Here is a 21,424-nt window from a genome sequence, read left to right on the forward strand (position 1 = left end):
GAGACTCTCCAAAAGATGAATGCAGATAATTCTGGATCAAAGAGTTTTGACAGAAGAAGACAAGCCCAGATGGACTGGAGCATCGTGGTAACGAGCACCAAGCACCATGAAGTGCAAGAGGGGCAGATACGAGAAGCGAAAGGATGCCGAAGACAAAGCGACAACTTGCCTAAGATCACCGCGAGGCTTAGGAAACATCTTCTGTTCCTATTTCTGTACTTCACTTGCTCTCTGGTTAGTGCTGCGGTTCACCTGCTTCTAAATTAGGGACTCCATGACGGATCCTGAGAGGAGGCTCCTCCTGAACATGAAGTCTACTAGATGCCAGCCCGGTGCTGCTCACTTCCCTTGCAGTCACAATCTGGTGCATGCCCAATGCGCCCGTTAGTACTGCTGAGGGACAATTAACTTGCTACCCCTTTGGAAGGCCTAGAAGGTCTCAAAAAAAAAAAAAAAGCTTTTGATGATTTCATCACCTGAATAAAATATCTGACATAGAGCTAAGAATGATTCAATGACTGCTAACTGAGTACAAAACTGAGTAATTTCACTGAAGGGGAAAAATAAATCACTGACACGACCAAACACTTTTACTAATCACTGCATTGCCACTCTATAAAAACATGGTAACTTTTACATTAAAAAAAGATAGTCTGAGCAGTGTGCGGAAAGAATAACAATGAAACCAAAAGTACGTCAGAAAGTTATTTCCAAATGGTTAGAACTGGACAGGGAACAGCAGACTGGTTCCAAACTGGGAATGGAGTATGTCGAGGCTGTATATTGTCACCATGCTTATTTAACTATATGCAGAGTACATCACGTGAAATCCCAGGCTGGATGAAGCACAAGCTGGAATCAAGACTGCCGGGAGAAATATCAATAACCTCAGATATGCAGATGACACCACACTTACGGCAGAAAGTGAAGAAGAAGTAAAGAGCCTCTTGATGAAAGTGAAAACGTTGGCTTAAAACTCAACATTCATAAAACTAAGCTCATAGCATCTGGTCCCATCACTTCATGGCAAATAGACTGCAAAACAATGGAAACAGTGACAGACTTTATTTTGCGGGGCAGTGGGGGGCTCCACTGCTGATGGTAACTGCAGCCATGAAATTAAAAAATGCTTGCTCCTTGGAAGAAAAGCTATGACCAACCTAAACATCATATTAAAAAGCAGAGACATTACTTTGCCAACAAAGGTCCGTCTAGTCAAGGCTATGGTTTTTCCAGTGGTCATGTATGGGATGTGAGAGTTGGACTATAAAGAAAGCTGAGCACCGAAGAATTGATGCTTTTGAAGTGTGGTGTTGGAGAAGACTCTTGAGACTCCCTTGGAATGCAAGGAGATCCAAGCAGTCCATCCTAAAGGAGATCAGTCCTGAATATTCACTGGAAGGACTGAGGTTGACGCTGAAACTCCAATACCTGGGCCACCTGATGCAAAGAACTGACTCATTTGAAAAGACCCTGATGCTGGGAAAGATTGAAGGCAAGAGTAAAAGGGGAGAACAGAGGATGCGAATGTTGGATGGCTTCACCGACTCAATGGACATGAGTTTGAGTAGGCTGCGGGAGTTGGTGATGGACAGGGAAGCCTGGTGTACTGGCGTCCATGGGGTCGTGAAGTCAGACACAACTGAGTGACTGTATTCAACTGAACTGAAATACTTTTCATCTTCTCTATGATTAAATGTTTCTTCAATAAAAAGTTGGGGCAGGGAGAAGCCTCTAAACTTAGTTTAGTCCAGTTCAGTCACTTAGTCGTGTACAACTCTGCAACTCCATGAAGTGCAGCAGGTCGGGCTTCCAGTCCATCACCAAATCCCGGAGTTTACCCAAACTCATGTCCATTGAGTCGCTTATGCTATCAAACCATCTCATCTCTGTCGTCCCCTCTCCTCCTGCCCTCAATGAACACCCAGGACTGATCTCCTTTAGGATGGACTGGTTGGATCTCCTTGCAGTCCAGGGGACTCTCAAGAGTCTTCTCAATACCACAGTTCAAAAGCATCAACTCTTCGGCGCTCAGCTTTCTTCACAGTCCAACTCTCACATCCATACATGACCACTGGAAAAACCACAGCCTTGACTAGACGGACCTTTGTTGACAAAATAATGTCTCTGCTTTTGAGTATGCTATCTAGGATGGTCATAACATTCCTTCCAAGGATAAGCATCTTTTAATTTCATGGCTGCAGTCACCATATTCAGTGAGTTTGGAGCACAAAAAAGATAAAGTCTGACACTGTTTGCGCTGTTCCTCCATCTATTTGCCATGAAGTGATGGGACCGGATGCCATGATCTTAGTTTTCTGAGTGTTCAGCTTTAAGCCAATTTTTTCACTCTCCTCTTTCACTTTTATCAAGAGGCTCTTTAGTTCTTCTTCACCTTCTGCCATAAGGGGTGTCATCTGCATATCTGAGGTTATTGATATTTCTCCAGGCAATCCTGATTCCAGCTTGTGCTTCTTCCAGCCCAGCGTTTCTCATGATGTACTCTGCATATAAGTTAAATAAGCAGGGTGACAATATACAGCCTTGACGTCCTCCTTTTCCTATTTCGAACCAGTCTGTTATTCCATGTCCGGTTCTGACTGTTGCTTCCTGATCTGCATTCAGATTTCTCAAGAGGCCGGTCAGATTGTCTGGTATTCCCATCTCTTTCCAAATTTTCCACAGTTTATTGTGATCCACACAGTCAAAGGCTTTGGCATAGTCAATAAAGCAGAAATAGATGTTTTTCTGGAACTCTCTTGCTTTTTTGATGATCCAGCAGATGTTGCTAATTTATCTCTGGTTCCTCTGCCTTTTCTAAAACCAGCTTGAACATCTGGAAGTTTATGGTTCACATATTGCTGAAGCCTGGCTTGGAGAATTTTGAGCATTACTTTACTAGCATGTGAGATGAGTGCAATTGTGCGGTAGTTTGAGCATTCTTTGGCATTGCCTTTCTTTGGGATTGGAATGAAAACAGACCTTTTCCAGTCCAGTGACCACTGCTGAGTTTTCCAAATTGGCTGGCATATTGAGTGCAGCACTTTCACAGCATCATCTTTCAGTATTTGAAAGAGCTCAACTGGAATTCCATCATCTCCACTAGCTTTGTTCGTAGTGATGCTTCCTAAGGCCCACTTGACTTTGCATTCCAGGAGGTCTGGCTCTACATGAGTGATCACACCACCATGATTATCTGGGTCGTGAAGATCTTTTTTGTACAGTTCTTCTGTGTATTCTTGCCACCGTTTCTTAATATCTTCTGCTTCTGTTAGGTCCATACCATTTCTGTCCTTTATTGAGCCCATCTTTGCATGAAATGTTCCCTTGGTATCTCCAATTTTCTTGAAGAGATCTCTAGTCTTTCCCATTCTGTTGTTTTCGTCTATTTCTTTGCACTGATCCCTGAGGAAGGCTTTCTTATCTCTCCTTGCTATTCTTTGGAATTCTGCATTCCAATGGGTATATCTTTCCTTTTCTCCTTTGCTTTCCACTTCTCTTCTTTTCACAGGTATTTGTAAGGCCTCCTCAGACAGCTATTTTGCTTTTTAGCATTTCTTTTGCTTGGGGATGGTCTTGATCCCTGTCTCCTGTACAATGTCAAGAACCTCTGTCCATAGTTCATCAGGCACTCTGTCTATCAGATCTAGTCCCTTAAATCTATTTCTCACTTCCACTGTATAATCATAAGGGACTTGATTTAGGTCATACCTGAATGGTCTAGTGGTTTTTCCCACTTTCTTCAATTTCAGTCTGAATTTGGCAATAAGGAGTTCTTGATCTGAGCCACAGTCAGCTCCCGGTCTTTTTTTTGCTGACTGTATAGAGCTTTTCCATCTTTGGCTGCAAAGAATATAATCAATCTGATTTCGGTGTTGACCAGCTGGTGATGTCCATGTGTAGAGTCTTCTCTTGTGTTGTTGGAAGAGGATGTTTGCTATGACCAGTCCAGTCTCTTGGCAAAACTCTATTAGCCTTTGCCCTGCTTTATTCTGTACTCCAAGGCCAGATTTGCCCATTACTCCAGGTGTTTCTTGACTTTCTACTTTTGCATTCCAGTCCCCTATAATGAAAAGGACGTCTTTTGGGGTGTTAGTTCTAGAAGGTCTTGTTGGTCTTCATAGAACCATTCAACTTCAGCTTCTTCAGCGTTACTGGTCGGGGCATAGACTTGGATTACCGTGATATTGAATGGTTTGCCTTGGAAACGAACAGAGATCATTCTGTCATTTTTGAGATTGCATACAAGTACTGCATTTTGGATTCTTGTTGACTGTGATGGCTACTCCATTTCTTCTAAGGGATTTCTGCCTGCAGTAGTAGATATAATGGTCGTCTGAGTTAAATTCACCCATTCCAGCCCATCTTAGTTTGCTGCCTATAATGTAGACGTTCACTCTTGCCATCTCCTGTTTGATCACTTTCAGTTTGCTCTTTACAGCATCGGACCTTGCTTCTATCACCAGTCACATCTACAGCTGGGTATTGTTTTGGCTTTGGCTCCATCCCTTGACTCTTTCTGGAGTTATTTCTCCACTGATCTCCAGTAGCATCTTGGGCACCTACCAACCTGGGGAGTTCATCTTTCAGTGTCCTATCTCTTTGCCTTTTCATACTGTTCATGGGGTTCTCAAGGCAAGAATACTGAAGTGGTTTGCCATTTCCTTCTCCAGTGGACCACATTCTGTCACACCTCTCCACCATGACCCATCCGTCTTGGGTGGCCCCACATGGCATGGCTTAGTTTCATTGAGTTAGACAAGGCTGTGGTCCTAGTGTGATTAGATTGGCTAGTTTTCTGTGAATGTGGTTTCAGTCTATCTGCCTTCTGATGCCCTCTTTCAGCGCCTACTGTCTTACTTGGGTTTCTCTTACCTTGGACTTGGGGTATCTCTTCACGGCTGCTCCAGTGAAGTGCAGCGGCTGCTCCTTATCTTGGACGTGGGGTAGCTCCTCTTAGCTGTCACTGCTGACCTTGGACATGGGGTAGCTCCTCTTGGCCACTACCCAGACCTTGGACGTGGGGTAGGTCCTCTTGGCCACCACCCCTGACCTTCGACGTGGGGTAACTCCTCTTGCCTGTTGCCCCTGGCCTTGGACGTTAGGTAGCTTCTCTCGGCTGCTGCCCCTGACCTTGGACGTGGGATAGCTCCTCTCGGCCGCTGCCCCTGACCCTGGACGTGGGGTAGCTCCTCTTGGCTGCTCCTGTGCTGCACAGCCACTCCTAAACTTAAAATGAGGTTTTTCTCATGAGGATTGGTGATCCCTTTTATACATGGAACCGTGAAGTCACCTAGGCATGCCACAAGTCAGATACACTGACTTGTGAGGTAAGCAAGGCTTCAGCTTGAGCCAAGAACTCTGCTACACCCAGGTTGTAATTTCTGCAGAGATACCTTCCTCTTTCTGACCCTTTCAGCTGTTTCTTCCCATCTGTCTTAAGCGTAATCCTTGAAAACAAATATGAGTTTACAATTGCATAGTCACAACGGAGAGAAAACTAGAACCATCTGGGAAGCTTTTATAAAAGATACACATGTAGAGCTTGACCTGAAGAAATTTCCATTTCTTGGGTGGGGTCTGGGCACATGATCTCGAAAAAGTCTCCAGACAATTCTGATATAATCTCTCTGAAAGATAAGTGTTTCTCTGAAACCATATTTAGGCTTTTTTCCTGAAGAACTTATACAAATGATCCCTGACTTACAATGGTTCGACTTAGGACTCTGACTTTAGAATGGTGTGAAAGGGATATGCCTTCAGAAGAAACTGTACTTTGAATTGTGAATTTTGACCTTTTCCTAGGCTAGCAATGGCATTCTCTCTTGATGCTGGGCAGCCACAGTTCCTAGTAAGCCACACAATCACAGGGGGAAACAACAGATACACTTACCACCATTCTGTACCCACACAACTGTCCTGTTTTCACTGCCAATACAGAAGTCAATAAACTGCACGAGAGAGCCAACACTTTGTTATAAAACGGGCTTTGCGTGACATGACTTAGCCCAGCAGTAGGCTGATGTAAGTGTTCCGGGCACGCTTAAGGTAGGCTAGGCTATGCTATGACGTTCTGTGGGTTAGGTGCACCAAATGCATTTTTGACTTATAATATTTTCAACTTAGGTTCATTGGGACATTACTCCATCACAAGTCAAGGAAGACCTATATACATAAGAAAGGGTGGGGGCAGATTTAGAAATTGAAAATATAAATATCCACTTAGGAAACTAAAAAAAATTCAAATTATTGGTATCAGTAGTCATTTAATGCTGCTCACTGATGTTTACTTAATTCCCTCTTTCCTAAACTCAGAGAACCACACTTTTCCCTGCTTGTCTGAAGCTGGACCCGGCTAAGTTACTGGCCTCCGTCCAGAACCCTAGACAGCGGTGCACGTGTGCCTTTCAGCAGAAGCTTCAAGAGACAGTGCACAAGTCACTGCACCCCCTTTCCCTTCCCTTGTGATGGTGGAAGTACACGTCAAGGTGGAGCTCCCATCAGCTGAGATCCCTGGCTGACCGTGATGAAAAAGCCTCTGTCATCCCAGGAGTAAGAAATAAAGACTTTTGTGAAAAATCATGGAAATACGAAAGCTGTTCATTGCTGCTGTTGTTCAGTGCCTCAGTCATGTCGGACTCTGAGACCCCACAGCCTGCAGCATGCCAGGCTCCCCTGTCCTTCCCTGTCCACCTCGCAGAGCTTGCTCAAAACTGAGTCAGTGACGCCACCCAACCATCTTGTCCTCTGTCATCCCCTTCTCCCCTTGCCTTCAGTCTTTCCCAGCATCAAGGTCTTTTCCAATCCTCATTAATGCAACAGAATCTACTCTGTCCTAGCTGATAAGACTGGCACATCTTCTTTCACAGAGTCTAAGCGATTTAAAGAGAGTCGGTTCTGTCTTCAACAGTGACTAAAAACTTATAGAGATGGTGCTGATTAGAGGGAAATGGGGGAGCTTTAGCGTCAGAGTGACCTAAGTTTAAATCTGTGGTGTTGCTTGCTTATTGTAAAAATAAAAATTAGTATATAAAGTCTATATAATATACAATTACTTTTAGCAACCACTAACACATGCGAAGTTGCTTACTATGTGCCAGGCATTGTGCTGAGCACTTTACATGGGTTATCTCACTTACTCTTCCATTTTGAAGATGAGGAAAATGAAGCTTAAGGGTGTTAAATAACTTGCCCAAGGTCAGAGAGCTATGAGATGGTGGGACGAGGATTCTAACCCAGGCAGGGGGGCGACAGCGCCCATGGTCTTCACGACTCCTCTATGCTGTCTCCCAAAGCAACTCTGACCAAATTATTTTCCATCTCAGCTTCCTCAATTTAGGATGGGGCTGAAAACTACCAGGCAAGGTGTTTATGAGGATTAAAGGAGATACTATCATTCCTGGCATACAGTAAGCATTTAAGACATGGTAGAGTCAGACACGACTGAGCGACTTCACTTTCACTTTTCACTTTCCTGCATTGGAGAAGGAAATGGCAACCCACTCCAGTGTTCTTGCCTGGAGAATCCCATGGACAGAGGAGCCTGGTGGGCTACAGTCCAAGGAGTTGCGGAGTCGGACACGACTGAGCGACTATCACTTTCACTTTCAGGACTTCAGTACGATGTTGGAAACGAGTTGCCTTGCTCCTGATCTTAGTGGGAAGCATGCTCCTGCTGTCTTTCACTCAGCTAACTGATCGTTCACTGTTCTTTACTTTTCTGTAGCTTCTGCTTTATTTATGTAGAATCCCCATGTACAGTTAGTTGATGTTCAGTACGATGTTTGCCTTGCTCCTGATCCTGTGTCTCACTGATGACGGTAACTCTGTACATGTGAGGAAGCTTTCTAAATGCTTTTCTGCATCTGATAGGATGCTAATGTGATAGATTATACTGACTGATTTTCAAATGCTGAACCATTTCATATGTAACTGCATCTAATTCTTTTTATATGTTGTTGGATGACATTTGCTTACATTTTGTTGAGAACTTTTGTGCCTCTCTTCATGAGCAACATTGGTCTATAGTTCTCCTTTATGTAATGTGTTTGTCTGATTTTGGTATCAGAGTAATGCTGGTCTCATAGAAGGAGTTAGGAAGTATTCCGTTTCTATTTTATAGAACAGATTGTAGAGAACTGGTATAATTTCTTTCTTAAATGTTTGGTAGAAATCAACAGGGACCACATCTGGGCCCAGTACTGTCTGTTTCAGAAGGTTATCACTTATTTAATTTCTTTAATAGATGAAGGCCTATTCAGATTCTCTGTTACATGATCTTGATAAGAGGGGTCATTCCATCCCTCTTGTCAAGATCATTCATAAGTTACAGCTTCATAATTATCTTCTAAGTTTGGTATATGCTTTCTAGTCCATTGTCATTTCTTATCACTTTCAATCCCTGCATATCTGATTACATACATTTCCCCCCAATATCAAGCTCTGACATACCCACGTGCATTTACAGAGGCATCCTCTGTATTCCAAAGGCATCCTTTTCTAACTTGGATTTGTCTTACTACACTCAGCTTTCTGCAGAAGCTGTTCTTGATGTCTCCAGGCAGTTTAGCTGCCCCATTCAACTTGCATAATAGAGAAACAAAAACCATTCTTTGAAACTGCCAAAACTTCCAAGCTTTTAAATAGTTATTTTAAATGTCCCATGTAATTCAAGGTATACAATAAGCTATATGATACTGACCTGGTTGTAGATTGTGTCCTTTATAAATTCATTACCTAAAACAGACACATTTTGACACAACATATCAATGCAAACACTGAACAGTAAAGCAGCCTTTCAAGGTAAAGATTAAGCATCTGTATCAAGACTGAAGACACACGAGCACTCATTTGGATGCATGCTTAGATGTGTCATGCATCAAGGCTGTATTATGAAATGTTTGAGTCCTTCTGTTTCGCTTATTTATTCTGAACGATTAAGAGCTTAAACTCTGGAGTTATACAGACTTGAGGGCAACACTACTTAAAATTTGTGAGATCTCGGCCAAGGGAGTAAACCCAATCTTGGTTTCCTCAGGGGATAAAAAAATAAATAGTAATTGGTGGTGATAGTAAATGATGATACTACTATTACTCGATTACTAAAAATAGTGTCATTATAGACACCTCTCTTTCCTTCCACATACAATGGTGGAAAGAAATATTGTTTTCACCATGACTCCACAGTGCCCTGTGAATAATAACCTATTGAAAAGAGAACCTTTTCTCCAACATAATTCTCCATTTTTCATTTTTATAACTTTGACAAAAGTAGTTGAATACAGCAGTCACTAGATGGAGCAACATTCCTAGCAGAGTAATCCCTCCTAACCAAGGACTTTCCATTTAGTATTTAATAAAAATAAATCATGTCTAGAAAAAAATCACTCATAAGTAGGTTACCTGGTACATTGTGTTACCCGGTACCTTTGAACATAAATGGTTTTGAATACCTCAGAGATATGGATATGAGAAAACAAGAGAAATATTTGGATACACCATAGTCATATGTGGTATCAGAAGCTGAACTGGGTTCCCCTAAAAGTCGTATGTTGAAATCCTAACCCCCAGCACCTTAGAATGTGACTGTATTTGGAGGTAGGGTCTTTAAAGAGGTAATTAAGTTAAAATGAGGTCATTAGGCTAGGCTCTAATCCAATATGACTGGTGTCCTTACAGGAAGAGGGGATTTGGACACAGAAGTATACAGAGAGAAGACAAGACGAAAGCACAAGAAAAGAAACTGACCTACAAGTCAAGAAGAGAGACCTGGGACAGACGCTTCCCTCAGGCTCCTCAGAAGAAACCAACCCTGCTGAGCCTTGATCTTGGACTCCTCACTTCCAGAACTGCAAGAAAAATGCGATTCTGATGCTTCGGCCATCCAGCCCATTGCACTTCACTACGTAAACCCCAGCAAACTAATTCAGGCTTCCCCGATGACACTAGTGGTAAAGAATCTGCCTGCTAATGCAGGAGATGCAAGAGACTTGGGTTCAGTCCCTGGGCTGGGAAGATCCCCTGCAGGAGGAAATGGCAACCCACTCCAGTATTCTTGCCTGGAGAATTCCAGGGAGAGAGGAACCTGCCAGGGTGTAGTCAAGGGGGCTGCAAACAGTAGGATCCGACTGAGTACACACACAGAGCAAACCAATACATGTGGAAAGGAATACTAGAAAGTAAGCTCCATGCAGGCAAGAATTTTTGTCTTTTTCGTTCATTGTTATATTCCAAGCACCTAGAACAGTGCCTGGCACATAGTAGGTGTTTGATAAATACCTGCTTTGTGAACTAATAAAGCAGATTAATAAAATTCTTGCCATAGATGACTCTACTAAATACCAATTGTGTTTTCTATTTTCATAAGATCTGAAAACACGAACAGCCAGTGCTCTTACCAAGTACTATGGTGTAACTGGTCTGCTGCCACAGCCCATATACAAAAGTCCTCTGGTGAAACTCCCGTTATGATGTAGTTCCTGGAGTAATTTCCTGAAGAACAGAAGAGTCAAGAAGACAAAAATACTACTATAATATAATAAATGTGAATTAGTCTACACAGAGAAACAGATCAACCTTGTCAGACCACTCCTGGGGAAAATTCCAGGAACAGATACAGCTTGCTGGTAATGCTGTTCTCACATAAGCATTTGGTTAGTTGATTTCACCACAGGCATTGTGAACAGCCTGGAATCATAATTTAAAGGGAAAATAAATAAGGACTTTTCTCTGCTGTTCTTCGGGTGCTTTTTAGGTGGACACAGAAAAAACACTAATTAAATTGCCTTCTTACATATTCAGTTACAAAGTCACGGTGCATGTCTGTTTTAAACACATATCCACGTCTTAATGTCATCACTATTACCATCAATCGATACTTAATTTGGTACCTTGAAGATGCTAGGAAAATAACAGCAAAATAAAACAAAAGAAATATGGGATGAATACTCTGATTTTAAATTCTATGCAAATATCCTTTAAATAGGGCTCCCCTGGTGGCTCAGATGGTAAAGAATCCCCCTGCAATTTGGGAGAGCTGGGTTTGATCCCTGGGTTGGGAAGATCCCCTGGAGGAGGGCACGGCAACCCACTCCAGTGTTCTTGCCTGGAGAGTCCCCATAGACAGGTGCCTGGCGGGCTACAGCCCGTGAGTCTGCAGAGTCAGAAAAGACAGCAACTAAGCATAGCACAGCATGTCCTTTAAATAACAGCTAGAGGAAAAATTCATCAAAATGATAATAGTTCTGTTAGAGGCAATAATACTATAAATAATTCTCTCTTCAATTTGTAATTTTATATAAGTCTCAGTTTTTAAATCATAAAGTTCTCAAAAAAACATTTTAACTTCTAATCATTACTGAAGTTAAAGCCACTTAGTCGTGTCCAACTCTGCAACCCTATGGACGGTAGCCTGCCAGGCTCCTCTGTCCATGTGGATTCTCCAGGCAAGAATACTGGAATGGGTTGCAAAGCCCTTCTCCAGAGAATCGTCCCAACCCAGGGATAGAACCCAGGTCTCCCGAATTGCAGGTGGATTCTTTACCATCTGAACCACCAGGGAGCCCAAATCATTACTGAAATTCCCTCAAAGAGAGAGGGTGATACAACAGTATTTATTTACAAAGTATGTTTTAAATTTTATTTATTAATTTTTGACTGCACTGGGTCTTTGTTGCTGCACGCAGGCTTTCTCTAGCTGCAGTAAGTGTGAGCTACTCTTCATTGAAGTGTTCGGGCTCTAGAACGTGACTTCAGTAGTTGTGGCCCACGGGTTCAGTTGCTTCATGCCATGTGGAATCTTTCCAGATTAGGGATCAAACCCTCATCCCCTGCATTGACAGGTGGATTGCTAACCACCGGACCACCAGAAAGTCCTAAAGGACGTTTAATCAGTAAATTTATATAGAATATGCATGAGAAAGCCAGAATACAATAGCTTCACGGGCAAACAAAATTCAGCATTTTAAACTCTTAAATCTGGAAATTCCCATCTACTTTGAGAGTAATTTAAAAATCAAGTCAAAGCTTGTTCTCAGTTTGGAGCCTGGAATTAGCTCCCACACTGATGCAATCTGAAGCCAGGGCCAACAAATGTTTACCAAAGTCTTTGTCCCAAAGGGAGAAGCCGCTTTTCTAAGCCTCCAGGAGGGAGGCTGTCGGGATCGCCTTGAGATTCGAATCAAGGCAGCAGGAGTAATAGTGCAAACACGAAATTCATTCTGAAGCATTTCCCTTTCCAGCAAACAGGAAAGCTACTTTCCCACCACTTCCAATTTGTGATCAAGCCCTCCTTTATTAAAGGTTTTAATTAGCTGCTTGTGCCTTCACTCCTTATTCCTGGGAACCATGGCATAAACAGGAAGTTCATGCCTCTGGGGCTTATTTGTTGCGGAATGGAAAATATGAAGCTGTGGACTTTCTCAAGGATGACTGAGAGGGAAAGGAGCCTTAAATTGCCATACTCCCCTCCTTATCTTCTCCAGAAGGCTTATAAACCAAGCCACTTCACAAGCAGTACTCCACTCCCACGAATATAAACAGTTCTTTCCCGATGTGACTGGAGATAAACTTGAGAGTTCTGCCTTAGGCTTGTACCATACGCTAGTGCCTGCACCCCAAAGCAACCGTGATCTGCCACCCAACACCCTTACAACTGTGTGTGCCCCGCTGTCTACCCTGACAACCACGGGGCTCCAGAGCTAAAGCTAAAAAGTCTACCATATCAGCTACCCAAACACCACAGTGCTGGATATTCTAAGGCCAGGCCGATGGAACAGCCCTGCAGCTTGACTGTAACGGTAGTTAAACAAAACTAGGCATGAGGCAAAATGGCACAGAAGGATACATACTTCGCGAGCCACTGTCGATTTCCTAGCTTTGATACTACACCTAAGATTTAACTATGAGAGGGAACTAGCTAGAGTGGACACATAAGCTCTCGCTACTGTCTTTGCAACTTGCGGAGAATCTGTATTTATTTCCAGATGAAAAAAAAAATTTTTTTAAGGGCATCTGCTCGTGCACCTCGCCATACTTTGAAATGCTTGCATCGGGACAAGTCATCGAGAATAAAACACAGCCCGGTTTTCCACCGTGAGGTTTCAGCCACCACCCAGCAGAAAGCTGGAGGTGGGGAATCCTCTCGCTAGTGCTTTTCTCTCCGCCTGGGATTCCCTCACCGACCTCCCACCGCGCCTGTCCTCCTTCCCACGGGTGGCTCCTTCTCACCTCTCGGTCAATGCCGCCTCCTTACCGAGGCTTTCCCTTGGCCCGGCATCTAGAGCGGCTACTCTCGGGGCTTTCCGAGCTCCCGGAGCCGTTCACTGCGGGCGCCCGCGGCCACGCGCAATGATTTGCTTTGTTGACTCGCCTGTAACAACTCCAGGAGGGCGGGCCCCGCGTCTCCCCGCGGCGTGCTGGGTCCCCAGCAATGAGTGCCCCGCCTGACTACGGCGGGGAAAGGACTTTATTTCAGTAAAGGGCACCTCATTCGAGTTCACTCCTTTGGGCTCGAGGCTGGCCGCACCGCCCTCTTCCCCTCTCACCACGGGAGCTCCCGGTCTAGGGCGGGCTCTGGTGCCCTCACTCTGGACGCGTGCCCCTCTGCTGCCTCCCTTCACCTGGCCCCTACCCGCCCAAGGAGGGCACCATCTCCTTCCAATTCGTTTGCCCAGAAGGAAGCCGTTTCAGAGCCTTTCTCCATAGCCCTCCCTCAGGCCACCCTCTCAGCCCCTTCCCCTATCTCCTCAGCCGCCGCTCCCACCCGGGTGGCCTCCGCCCTTCATTTCCGGCGACGCCCCTCCTTCCGGTGCTGCCCCCGGCCCGGACCCCGGCCTCAGGGGCGCCTCGCCCCTCAGGCCACGCCCCTCAGCCCTTGGCTAGCTGGGAGGGCGGGAGGAGAGGCCCCGTGGGAGGGGCGGGCGGCGGCTGGGGGCGTGTCCTCCTCCGTCCTGGGCGGCGATTGGCTGGGCCGCGGAGAAGGGGCGGGACTGCTGCCTGTGTCTCGGGGCTCCCGGGTCGTCTCCGGGCATTCTTCGCAGCTCCACCTCAGGCTCCGGCGACTTCGACGCGAGAGTAGCGACTCTGGTTCGGGCAGCATGTCTGACAAGCGGCCAGCAGTGGACACCCAAGCTCGGCGGCTTCCCGATTCCTTCAAGGGTGAGCCCCGTGCCCCTGGCGAGGCCCGTGGGGTCGCCCGCCGTCCCCTTCATCTCCTTTCGGGAAGAGCCCCAACCCAAAGCCCCAGGAATATCTCCGAGGTTCCATAGCCGAGTGACTGTTGCTCACAACCGACGTCTCTGCCCCTTGTACGCGGAGAATGATGAACCCTACTTCCCAGGCTGAGGGGAAAGTTTTAGGGATGTTAGGGTGCAGAATGCACGCCCAGTGCCCCGCACAGCCGGGACGCGGCATCGAGGGCGTGTCTCCGGTGCCCACAGCCAGAGCAGAGACTCGCGTTATCCAGCGGCTGCCAGATGCCAGGCCCTGTGCCAGCGCTTTCCGCTCGTTATCTCGTGGCGTGCACGAGTGACGGGCGGCAGCGGCTGGTGGAATCGGGGCCCAAACCTGCCCGCCACGCCCGGGGCGCGGGGGAAGTTGGCGTCTTCGCCCCACTCCGTTCCAGCCCCATCCGGGGACAGCTCCGCCACCCCGCTCTCGCCCACCCTCAGAGTAAGCCCGGGTCCTCCCGAGCTAGAAAGAACTCCTCCTGCTCCCCACCCTGGCCAGTTTGTCCTACTAAACCCGGGAACAGACCGGTGCGGTTTCGCCACAGGTTCCCTACACAGTTGCGGAAGAAGGCTCTTTTTGGCATCCTTCCTGTATCTCTTCCCAGCTTCACTTTCCGCCTCGCTCTGGCCCCTCCACTTCCCTTCCTTTGTTCTAGGAACATCGGCATGCTGGCTTTTGGCCCTCCCTAGGAATTGTGAGTTCCCCACCCTACCAGGGCCTTCCCAGTCTTGAAGACAGAAATTGTGTGGCTCAATTTGTTCCCCTATGAAGGGACTAGCACCCTTGAGAGGGCTAGCTCCTCGAACCGTTACTGGCTAACTCCTTGGGGGAGATGGGGGTGGTTCATAAAGAGAGGCTGTAAACCTCTCAGGAGTACTGGTTCCCTCCCAGGGGTTCTTAGTGATCCAAAGGAATTCTTCCTAAGGACAGAATTTAAGACAGAATGACAGTGAAAAATTTAGGGGGCTGGATGGGCTTTTCCAGCACCCCACAAAGATCACTGTACTGCAGGGGTCCCCAGACTCTGGGATTTAATGCCCGATGATCTGAGGTGGAGCTGATGTAATGATACTGGAAAGAAAGTGTCCAGTGAAGGTAATGCACATGAGTCATCCCGTCCACCCCTACCCCCACCTCCATGTGTGGAATCATTGTCTTCCAGGAAACTGGTCCTTGGTGCTAAAAAGGTTGAGGACCGCTGCACTGGACTCATCAGTTCTGATTATTTGTGATGACAGCCTTGTCCACTGATCCAGCATGCCCCCATTTCCTTTTCCAGCAATCTTTGTCTTTAGTTCCATTCCAGGAACATCAAAAGAATTATAGAAATCTTAAATTGTCACTTTTCTGTACCTTAAGTTTGGTGACACTCTGGTAGGAAATCCATGGAAGTTCTTTGGGAATAAACATGATCTTTGGACTTAATGTGAGTTGTTTTTCATGCTCACAGAACAGCATTCACTCTTTAAGTTCTTTTTCTTGATTCTGTACTTCACTACTTTTTAGACAGAAGTCTTTTTAAGAATCTAATGAAAACTGTGCACCTTTTCCTCTGAAAGTTATACATATAAACAACATTTTGCCTGGGCTCTGTCACCTTTTTTTAAAAAATGTAAGACTTAGAGACGTGGCACTGATAGGAAAGCCAGTACGAGAATTTATTAAAGAGAATTTACCGAATGCTTGCCACGTGCCAAACACAGCCCAAATGCTTTAGAAGCTTTATCCAGTGCAATCCTCTAACAGCTCCACAAGGAGAACGTCATTCTCTATCCCTTTACAGCCAAGAAACTGAAGCTCAGAGTGGAAAACATCACACACACCTGTGAACTAGGTTCCGCCTTGAACTGACTTTGCAAATCATTTCCCCCATCCTGGAGCTGTTTCCAGAAAGTGAAGGTGTTAGTCGCAGTTCGTGTGGTACTCTTTGCAACCCTCTGGGCTGTAGCCTGCTAGGCTTCTCTGTCCATGGAGCTCTCCAGGCAAGAATACTGGAGTAGTCATTCTCTAACTCCAGGAGATCTTCCCAACCCAGGGATTGAGCTTCCAGAACCAGAGGTTGAACCCAGGTTTCCTGCGTTGCAGGCAGATTCTTTACTGTCTGAGCCATCAGGGAAGTCCTCAGGCTCTCTGGAATGCAGACCCAAAAGGAGGAGCTTGTCAAGCATCAGCAGAAGCTGAGAGACCGCAAAGGAACCCAGCTTCAGTCAAGAACTCCTGGATAAGACAATTCCAGAGGGCTGCTTCCGAGAGAAGCAGTGGAATATAAAAGCCCAAACTGTCCCGTTATGATTTTGCTGATAATTAGTCTTAGGAACGTAAATATGACCATACCCTCAGGCAAGACTAGTCTTTCTTTAAAGCCAGTGCGTCCACTCTGTAATGAAATAATGCAGGTGGGTTACAAAGACATGCGTGATTATAATTAAGAGTCATGTCAACGGGATAAATCCCTTTGGGAGAATGCCTGAAAATAAGCAGAATCAGGGGACTGCTTTGTTTATTTCAGTTGTTACAGTTGATCAGATGGGGAATACTTTGTAACTTATTTAATGATTAATCTGAGTTAAATCCATCAGTGGTCATAGATTAACTCAAGGATGACAAGTCTGCAGAAGTTGGCATTTATGTCACTTTTTATAATTAAATAGGTTATTGGACCCACCTCATGGTATAACTTGCACACTGTAAAAGACAAAGTCATTGATCACCTGGTCAACTTTGAAGAAAAAAAATTTTTTAATGTTGATAAATATGATAAAGATTGGATTCAAAGTCTGTTTTGTAAGAAGATGTCAGAAAACACTTTCCTGAAAAATATTGTAACCATAAAAATGACCCCCTCTTCTCTGTTTCTGCCTGACAATCTGTGCCAGCCTCCATCATAATGTTTATTATACACAGTACTATAAATATAAATTATAATCACCTTTGTTAGACCAGGAGAGCTTCTGAAAGCAGAGGATTGTGTCCTTGATCACGGTAGTAAGTTCAGAATCAAGTGCCTAGTAGGTTTGCAAAAATATTTGTTGAAAGAAAAAGGAAGGAGTGAGATAAAGTTTACATTAATGGAGACATTTTTCTGTTTACAGTTTGTTTTATTAAGTTTGTTACAACTCAAATGATTGATTTTAGGGTATGGACTTTTTCCTCATACATGTCCTCATTACAGATAGACTATCTGGGTTTATGTTATCGATGAAAGGATTGTAATTGTCAAAGTAATATATGGTACTTAATAAGGAATCTCCTTTGTTTATGAAAGTGTGGAAAGAGCGGTTAGAGGTCACAGTAGAAAGAAGGAAGTGTGCGTCAGATCTCTGCTAACACACACCATTCTTCCGTTCTTTTTGGACCTTTGTCTATACTCTGAGACTTGTAAAGACACCTGAGCCCCAGACGTTTGCCCTGACATTTCAGCAGATTAGCCTTGAAGTTGCTGGCAATAACAGGTCTGTCCTAAAATATCAGACAATGTAAATTAGATACTAGCCTTGCCTAGTTGTAAATATGCATGGATGGTAAGATTGTATAGATAGTGAAATGAGGGTAGAATCTAAAATTCAAAGGTCTGAACTGAGACCTCAGCAGCATCACTTTCCACCTGGGTCACCTGGGGAAGCCTCTCGATCTCCAGAGTCAATTCCTTATCTAGATATCGAGCATCGTCTTACCGTACTATCTAGCTTCCAAAGTTTTGAGTATCAAATGAGAACATTTTTGTGAATGTACTTTTGAAACTTTAAAATGTAAATTATTAAGATATTATTTATTGGGGACAACACAATAAAAGCATTAACAGCTTGGAAATTAAAATTTATGGACAAAAAGTGTGAAAGTCCAAGAATGTTTAGGACTCTGACTTATCTCCCCAAATGTGGTCTGTTGCTCCTCCAGGGACAGAATCCCCAAGCAGGTTGTTAGTCTTGATGTTTCTCTGTGGTGTGCAGGTCCCAGAAGGTAGTTCACTTAATATAAAGTTTATTCCTATGTACTGTCAATAATTACCTTGCAGTTCTGATCATAATAATGGCTGCTGTTTACTGAACACTTCCTAAGTGTCAGACACTCTACATATTTTTGCATAGGAGATAATAACTATTCTCTTCCCTCGTTTAGTGAAGTGAAGTTGCTCAGTCGTGTCCGACTCTTTGCAACCCCATGGACTGTAGCCCACCAGGCTCCTCCATCCATGGAATTTTCCAGGCAAGAATACTGGAGTGGGTTGCCATTTCCTTCTCCAGGGGATCTTCCTGACTCAGGGATTGAACCCAGGTCTCCCGCATTGCGGGCAGACACTTTACTGTCTGAGTCACCAGACTCCTTTAAAACTTTTCACTTTCCTCAGTGTCAGGCACTCTGCATATATTCTCATAAGAGATAATAACCGTTCTCTTCCTTCATTTCACTTCCCTGGTGGCTCAGATGGTAAAGCATCTGCCTACAGTGCGGGTTCAACCCCTGGGTCGGGAAGATCCCCTGGAGAAGGCAATGGCAACCCACTCCAGTATTCTTGCCTGGAAAATCCCATGGACAGAGGAGCCTGGTAGACTACAGTCCATGGGGTCACAAAGAGTCAGACACGACTGAGCGACTTCACTTTCCCTCACTTTACTAATAAGAAAATTTAGCAGTAGAATGGAACTTTTAATAGCAAAACCCCAAGCTTTTAGCCACTGCTTAGCTACTCAACCTCAGCTGAAGAATTGGGAACCTTAAGAGCTAGTTCCCTTACGTTTCTGTTTTCCATTTTTTAATTAAAATGATGTTGCCCTCCAAAGACTTTTATGAGAAAAACTCAATTATAGGTTCTTTAAAGGGCTTCCCTTGTGGCTCAGCTGGTAAAGAGTCCGCCTGCAATGCGGGAGACCTGGGTTTGACCCCTGGGTTGAGAAGATCCCCTGAGGAAGGTAAAGGCCACCCACTCCAGTATTCTGGCCTAGAGAATTTCATGGGCTGTATAGTCCGTGGGATCACAAAGAGTCTGAGCGACTTTCACTTTTCACATTCACTTAAGATGTCTAGGGCTTCTTCGCTCGTGACTCAGACAGTAAAGAATCTGCCTGCAGTACAGGAGACTCAGGATCGATCCCTGGGCTGGGAAGATCTCCTGGAAAAGAGAGTGGCTATCCACTCCAGTATTCTTGCCTGGAGAATCCCATGGACAGAGAAACCTGGCGGGCTGCAGTCCATGAGAGTCACAGAGTTGAACACAACTGAGTAACTAACACTTAAGACGTCCAAGTGAAAGCGCTAGGGGTGGGGGGGGTGGGGGGGGGAGGGGGTGGCGGGGGGGAAACTGAAGAAGTATAAGGGTTTTGTTTTAATATATGTCAGGGTCAGTCTAAATTTAATAAAGAACATCAGTCTTTCCAGACGTGGGTCATATTCAGTCCATACTTTCCCTGAATTCTCTAACCTCATGGGTGTAAAGGGCTGATTTTAGAGAGAAAAGGAAAGAAAACATTTGGAGAAAGCAGTGTGACCACCACTTTGGGACAGAGGATGATTCTGAATTGTGTGTGTGTGTGGTGGTGGTGATTTTTCTTTAAATAACACTGATTTATAATGTCTGAGTTTCATGAGTAAAACAACATTGTATTTCTGCTTCTAACTACCTCTCCTATTACCTACTCACTGCCAAAACTTGATGAACTGTATTTTGGGATCCTGTATATGGACATGTAACTTCCTTTTATCTTCTCTGATAGTCAGCCTTTTCTTCTCTTCCCCACAGAACAGCAGGATCTGGGAATTCCCTGGAGGTCCAGTCATTAGGACTCCTTGCTCTTGAGTGTTCAAGGGCCCAGGTTCAGTTCCTGGTCAGGGAACTAAGATCCCACAAGCTGCATGGCACAGCCCAAAAAAACAAAACAAAACAAAAAACCCGAAACAGTAGAATCAGTCAACTCATTCAACAGCTATTTACTTAATAAATGCTTGAGCACTTGCTGTACACTAGGTATCCTGCGTGACAGCTCGCTTACTCTTCACGCTGACCCTCTGAGGAGGTGCTCTTTTTAGCCCTCTCTTTAGATGATTAGACGAAAGCACAGAGTTAGACACTTGCAGAGAACACACAGCTGATAAGTAGCAAAGCCAACTCTGAAGCTGTGGTGCTGCACTGTTTTAACAAGGCCCAAAATCCGGAAAAGACAGACACTGAGTAAGGTAGTTACAGATACGATAAATGGTATTTAGAGATGGTGAAGTGCTATAGACTAGCGGGGAGGGTCCTTCTAAAGACGCAGGTGTTCAAATTTGAAGTTACTGATGATACTCGCACCTATTCTTTGTCCTCTTTTATGGCCAGAAATATTCAAATGAAGGAAAGCTGCAGAAAATCCTCAAGATGCTTGGGAAATAAAATACTTGCACTTACTTAATTTCTGTATGCTTTTTGAGCTAAGCACAGCATTCCCTTTCTTTTTTTTTTTTTTTTAATTGAAAATGTCCCTTAAAAGGACTAGTCTATCTCCTTACTTCTCACGGTAAACACATTTTAAGTTTTATAGTTCAGGTCACGTAATGCTTCATCACTACTAGCTGTTTGAGTCTAGGATGTGCAGGTTTATAACAGGGAGGGAAGTCAGTCTTTGGCCATGGTTTTTAACCTGATACCACCTGGCCTGTAGCCAGTCCAGCCCAGAGAATAATTTCTTCCCTAGAGGTTTAAGGATAAGGGCATTCAGAGAACCATCTACCATGCCTAATTAAAATAATCATTTGAAAGATGGATTATAGCATGCTCTTGTTTGCTTTCAAAGCTTCTGCCCAGTTAATTGCAAGTTGTGGTCATCAGTTGAGTAAATGCCATCATTTTTTAAGCATGTATCTGTCGATACCCTGCTGTGTGCTAGCCTCTGCCTCTCTCTCCCCTCTCTACCTGTTTTCGTCTTTCTCTCTATAGGATGCTACCCTCACTTCGGGTGTTTCTCTTCCTTTCTCCATTTTTCTTATTTACCTTTTCTTCTATTGTTTCCTTCCCTTCTGTGTCTCCTAAAATCCCAGTTGATTGAAAAACAGTTATATAAAATTTTGATTAATTGAAGACGTACTTACATTCGCATATTTTATCTGCCCTTTGCTTGTTTCTACCTTGAGTTCTTATTTAGCAGATCTTTCAAAGACCCTGTTTCAAAACAATATAAGGGAAGAGAAACTGGGACTGTGGAAAATATAGCCTTATTTGAAA

General features: G+C 44.5%; 1 protein-coding gene and 1 long non-coding RNA gene across 2 annotated transcripts in view; one reads left to right on the forward strand and one right to left on the reverse strand.

Annotated features, from left to right (window-relative positions):
• The window catches only part of LOC105606506 (uncharacterized), a 35,456-nt gene extending 21,668 nt beyond the window's left edge, over nucleotides 1-13,788 (reverse strand). The window contains exons 1-4 of the long non-coding RNA XR_001433962.4: nucleotides 13,228-13,788; nucleotides 10,398-10,491; nucleotides 9,748-9,848; nucleotides 8,702-8,736 (exon numbers count right to left, since the gene is read on the reverse strand). This is a non-coding gene — a long non-coding RNA (uncharacterized LOC105606506). The remainder of the gene's footprint in view (nucleotides 1-8,701; nucleotides 8,737-9,747; nucleotides 9,849-10,397; nucleotides 10,492-13,227) is intronic.
• Nucleotides 13,789-14,024: 236 nt separating this feature from the next.
• The window catches only part of STOM (stomatin), a 33,660-nt gene continuing 26,260 nt past the window's right edge, over nucleotides 14,025-21,424 (forward strand). The window contains exon 1 of the mRNA XM_027964046.2: nucleotides 14,025-14,157. Within this exon, the coding sequence (XP_027819847.1) occupies nucleotides 14,097-14,157 (61 nt within the window). The 5' untranslated portion in view covers nucleotides 14,025-14,096. The remainder of the gene's footprint in view (nucleotides 14,158-21,424) is intronic.

This window comes from Ovis aries, chromosome 2 (genome assembly GCF_016772045.2).
Source record: "Ovis aries strain OAR_USU_Benz2616 breed Rambouillet chromosome 2, ARS-UI_Ramb_v3.0, whole genome shotgun sequence".
In the NCBI taxonomy this organism is placed as follows: domain Eukaryota; kingdom Metazoa; phylum Chordata; class Mammalia; order Artiodactyla; family Bovidae; genus Ovis; species Ovis aries.